The following is a 5,058-nucleotide window of genomic DNA, read 5'->3' as shown; positions in this document are numbered from 1 at the left end:
TTTACACCTATGGGCACAACCTCCTCTTAAAAGCGCTGAGTTTTATGACCCACCACAGTACTCTTATACAGCTGCAGTTAATGTAGTGCATGCAGCAATAAGTACGTGCACTACATACGGATTGCATTGCATTACTTTTCACTGCTATATGTATGAATGGTTCATGAGAACAGTGGGATTACATGTACAGTCACATTAGGTCAGAGAATCTGTGTGCATGTTTATATCGTATGGGTGTGTGTTAGTGTTTATATGTTAGCACTTTAAATTCTGTTGTATGTTCTTACAATGACAATAGTAGACCAAGTCCATTCTGATTCTGACTCAAGTCTGTCCTCCGCATTTGCTTATTGATGCACTATTATTTCGACTTCGGTTTTAGATTATATTCATTGTTTTATTGTAGCCAAGAAACTTGCTATTTATTGTGTACGCTGATGAGTCGGAGTAACAAATTTGCGTGTTTTTAACACGTCTAAATGAAAAATAAAATCTGAAAACAGCGTACGGTAGAATTACTGTAGATGATACTGTAATACTGTAGAATTTCAGCCGAATGTATTCAGCAGCGTGACAAAGCGCGGAGGCTGCTGTACTATCTGTACTAGTAGTATATGCACTACTGCTGTACTCATCTGTTTGAAACTGCCTATTCCACCTAAATGTCTGTTGCTCTGCCTTTTCAGTTGCTTTGCTGTATAGTATTTGTTTTGCTGTTGTATAGTATTTGTCTTGTTTTGCTGTATAGTATTTGTTTTGCTGTTGTATAGTATTTGTTTTGCTGTTGTATAGTATTTGTTTTGCGTTCTAATTCTGAATTCCCTGTGCTGCGTCCTTGGTGCCAAGAAAGGCGTTTTTTAAATAAAATGTGTTATTATTACTAATCCACCATGCCATAGAGAAACCTGCTACACATGGTCAGCACAGAATACAGCAAACGTGTGTGTGTGTGTGTGTGTGTGTGTGTGTGTGTGTTGTGTGTGTGTGTGTTTGGTGGTGTGTGTGTGTGTGTGTGTGTGTGTGTGTGTGTGTGTGTGTGTGTGTGTGTGTGATAGGACGGCATTGATCAGCAAGTTCACTGAGTAAATAGAAGGGGTGAAAGTGACTAGTCAAGGATGAGTGGATATATTATTTTGCACTAAAGGATTAAAGATATGCACACAATTCTAAAGGATAACATTATTTCTATGCACAGTCAGATGTCAATGGGAGTATAAAAAGTCTTGAGTGGACCAGCTGTGTTCAATCCAGCCGGCAGCCAATGGAAAGATGCAAAAATTTGGGATTTAGAGTCTCTTTGTTTTGCACTAGTAAAAACCCACAGCTGCTATATTTTTAAGCAGTGCAACCTCGGTGCAAGAGTTGCATCAGATATTCAAGATTTTGAACCAGGCGTTAAAAAAAATGCTTTACGAAGTGTGTCACACAAAGTACAGTGACAGCGCATAGACAAACGGAGCATTCACTGTTCAGCTCCAGTTGAAGATGGTGCGGGGGTGTTGAAAGCCTTGTTAAAACTGTATCGCCCGGCCTGATGTGAAATGCAGGGATATCTCGCACCCACGTGAAACAAGGGAGAAGAGGATATGGAGATTTGAGAAATGAAAATAAATCATATACGGAGCGCTTTTAAGGTTTTAGGTTCTCAAGCTTGAAGGTGTGAATTGTGTTGCTTTTCGGTAAAAAAAAACAAGCTCAGGAACAACACTTACAGCCGTGTTGGAACTCGAGGAGATTGAGTGAATAAACACGGCTTGGGTTGTTCTTTATTTACATCCAAGTAAAGCCACCAGCTAGCGAAATTTATTCACTCATAGATCCCCTCCGTGAGCCCTGCAAGTCTCTCAAAGCCAAAGATCTGAGGTGGTTTGTTGTTCTAGCCTGCGGCTACGCATCGATCTATCAGAAACATCACTGGTCCAGTTAATCAACTTATTCTCAGGGAGAGTCGGAGAGAAACAACAAGCCAGAGGCGAGAAAAGGTCCACTTTTTTTGTTTGAGCACTTCATTTGAATTGTTTGGCTTCGGTGCTTGGAGGTGAATTATCGGCTGATATTTGCAGGAATCGCTTTTGTTTTGTTATTGTAATTGATGTAGTCATGTACAAACTTGACTCCGGGTTGATGGAGGGAGAAAAGGAGGACGAGAGGGGGGAGGAAAGGCCTCACTGACGAACCTAATCGCCCCGTTCTGTTACTGAAAGGAGAGGAGGGATTTGATACAGAGGAGTGAACAGAGGCTGGGGTGAAGAGAGAGGGCAGGGAGGACACAAGGGAAGGAGGGATAAATGGGAAAAAATAGAGAAAAGAGGGGTTTTTTTTCCCCATTTTAATGACGAGAAAAAAACCTTCTTAAAGGTCCCATGGCATAAACATTTCACTTTGAAGTTTTTTTAACGTTTAACATTGCGATACCCCCGCGCCCCCCCCCACGCTGCCTATGGTCCCCCAGTGGCTAGAAATGGTGATAGGTGTAAGCCGAGCCCCGGGTATCCTGCTCTGAGAAAATGAAAGCTCAGATGGGCCAATCTGGAATCTTGCTCCTTATGAGGTCATAAGGAGCAAAAAAACAAACCGCTCTGTAATGGATTACAATTTCCACGTTCAATAGTAGTAATAGTATTTTAAATAGCAGTAGATGTACGTTTTGTCTCCTCTGCAATGTTATTATATATCTAGACTGAAGAAAATAGTGCATAATCAGAGTATAATTGTTTTTTTCTCAAAATATATTCATGCTACTCCTTATGGACAATTGCATGTAAATCATGTTGCTGCTGCAAGCACACACCTCCTGTTGTCTGTGTGTTTGTAGAGACTGAATTATTAAAGGTTCAATAAAAGCAGATGTTTGTTCCATAATTCACCATTTGTCATTTACGCTGACCAGACGCACCCCCATTGACATCCATCTCAGGTTCTCATCATGGCTTGTTCAGAATAACTTTGTTTTTCTGTTTTTCATCTCTCTGACCAGGGACTTCGTGTGTGTGTGTGGGTGTGTGTGTGTGTGTGTGTGTGTGTGTGTGTGTGCGTGTGTGTGTGTGTGCGCGTCTGTCTGTGAAATACCTCATGAAGTTTTCATCCAATCTACTTCCCATTTGGTTTCCTGGGTAACCGGTGAACTTGGGGATTGGAAATTGAAGCAGTTTGGACAACATTTGACATAAATCTGAATAAAATCCCCACAGAGATAGAACTTTTGTGAAAGACTAAAATCCTTTTGGTTTAACCAGGAACTGTTTTGAAATTGCCTTTGTCAACCTCACCAGACTCCATTTACATAAACAGTACTTTTACGGTGTATAAAACCAGCATATTTCCATAAGTAAATTGGCAAATTAAGGATTTATTTGAACCACAACAGGGTGGCAATTGTTGGAACAGTGGAAAGACAAACCAACATGGGTTTTTGGTTTTATTTTCCTTGTGGCGACTTTAAATGAAGTGTCTTTTAAGTTGATACAATTACTGTTTATTTGAGTCTGGTGGGTTTGGAAATAGCGAATTCAGAGCTCAAGGATCTTCCATCTCTGTAGGGATCCTTTCCAAAATGTAGTCAGACACTTGGAATAATAATCTGAGCTGGTCCGTGGTGAAACAAGCACTTTCATTGGACAGAAACTGAAGGTTTTTTGCCCAATAACCTTACATTTGAGCTTTTTTCCCTTCTGCCGACTGCAGCGATCTCGCTCAATACTGGCCCACTTTTAAAGATGGTTGTTCCCATCAGTCATTTGGACCCAAAAACATAGGAAAATAGGGTCCAGGTGGAAAAAAAAGGAGGTTACCCTAAAGCAATACTACAACCAGTCCACACAAAATAAATTAATATGACTTACAGTTTCTGTGCATGTGTATTGACAGGTGTCTGACAAGCCCAAAGCCAGAGGCACAGCCCTAAGGTAAGACAAATGGCCGCACACTGTGATTTATTCATCTTGATGGTTTATCTATTGTGGTATAACCAAATGGAGAGACATTTTCTATATAAAAGCTTGTAAGATGCATGTTGTTTTGCCTGAGAGATATATGAAGTAGGTGTAGTCTGCATTAGAACACTTAGCTAAAGCATCATCCTTCTTTATATTGTCTGGGGACCAGTATATAAAGTCAATTTGTGTGTGTGTGTGTGACTCAATATCAAGCAAACAACAAGCTATAAATAAACGCCCTGAAACATAGAACTGAGGCAGCGGTGGTCAGCGCTGAGGGAAGTGTTTGTTGAAAGCGCTGTTAATGTCACAGACGTCGCTGGGACTGTGGATATCACGTTGGAATCTAAAAAGGTGAAGAGGCTAAGGTTGCTGGGTGCGGTTTAAGTGTTCGAGTGTGACTCAAAGATTCCGTCTAGGATTAGTTAGGTCTGAAGGTTATTGCAAACGCAACCGCTATTAGGCTTTCCGGAGGTGTAGTGGCTCTAATTCACTGAAACATCTGTGATGGCAGGTGCCCACTTGATGGCCCCGGTTGCCAGCCTGCACTCACACACTCAACTCTTTACCATTTGAAATTAGGCAGCAGATGTCCTCCATGCTCACTGTTTGTAGGTGAGTGCATAAATCTCTCCACCTCTGAGCCGGGCTTCTGCATGCTCACCTGGGATCATAGTTAAGACATAACGTCCTGTGTATCATCGTACGTTGATACATATGCAGATAATGATAGGTGGTCCTCGAGTTTCCTCAGCCTTCTTTTTGCCAACGTAGTGTCATTATGGCAAATTAAATGTGACGTTTATTGAAAAACGGAGAGCATATGCATGGTGAACCTTTTAGGTGAGCATCAAGTCTGAAATGAAAAGCTTTTTTTATTAAAGGTGCCCTACCACACAACATTTTTTACTTGCATTTTTTTTTTTTTAAATATGTCAGGCCCATGTGTTTTTGTTATGTGGTGAATGTGAAGATGAACTGCTACCTCCTCTGTCAGCTCTAGACACTGAAAAAAAATAAAAGGAGAAATCAGACCAATCACAACAGCTGGTCAGTCTGATGTCATGTTGTCTGAGCTCATTACTAGTCATGAGGTCGCCCAGTTGCGCTGGGTAAAGGATGC

The 5,058-nt window shown here is 41.1% G+C and overlaps 1 protein-coding gene across 1 annotated transcript in view; it reads left to right on the top strand.

Moving 5' to 3' along the window:
• aff2 (AF4/FMR2 family, member 2) overlaps positions 1-5,058 on the top strand; it is a 197,518-nt gene that overhangs the window by 105,794 nt on the left and 86,666 nt on the right. Inside the window, 1 exon segment of the mRNA XM_032510839.1 lies at positions 3,868-3,905. Within this exon segment, the coding sequence (XP_032366730.1) occupies positions 3,868-3,905 (38 nt within the window).

This window comes from Etheostoma spectabile, unplaced genomic scaffold, assembly GCF_008692095.1.
Source record: "Etheostoma spectabile isolate EspeVRDwgs_2016 unplaced genomic scaffold, UIUC_Espe_1.0 scaffold273, whole genome shotgun sequence".
Lineage (NCBI taxonomy): Eukaryota > Metazoa > Chordata > Actinopteri > Perciformes > Percidae > Etheostoma > Etheostoma spectabile.
This window is presented reverse-complemented; position numbering and strand designations above follow the sequence as displayed.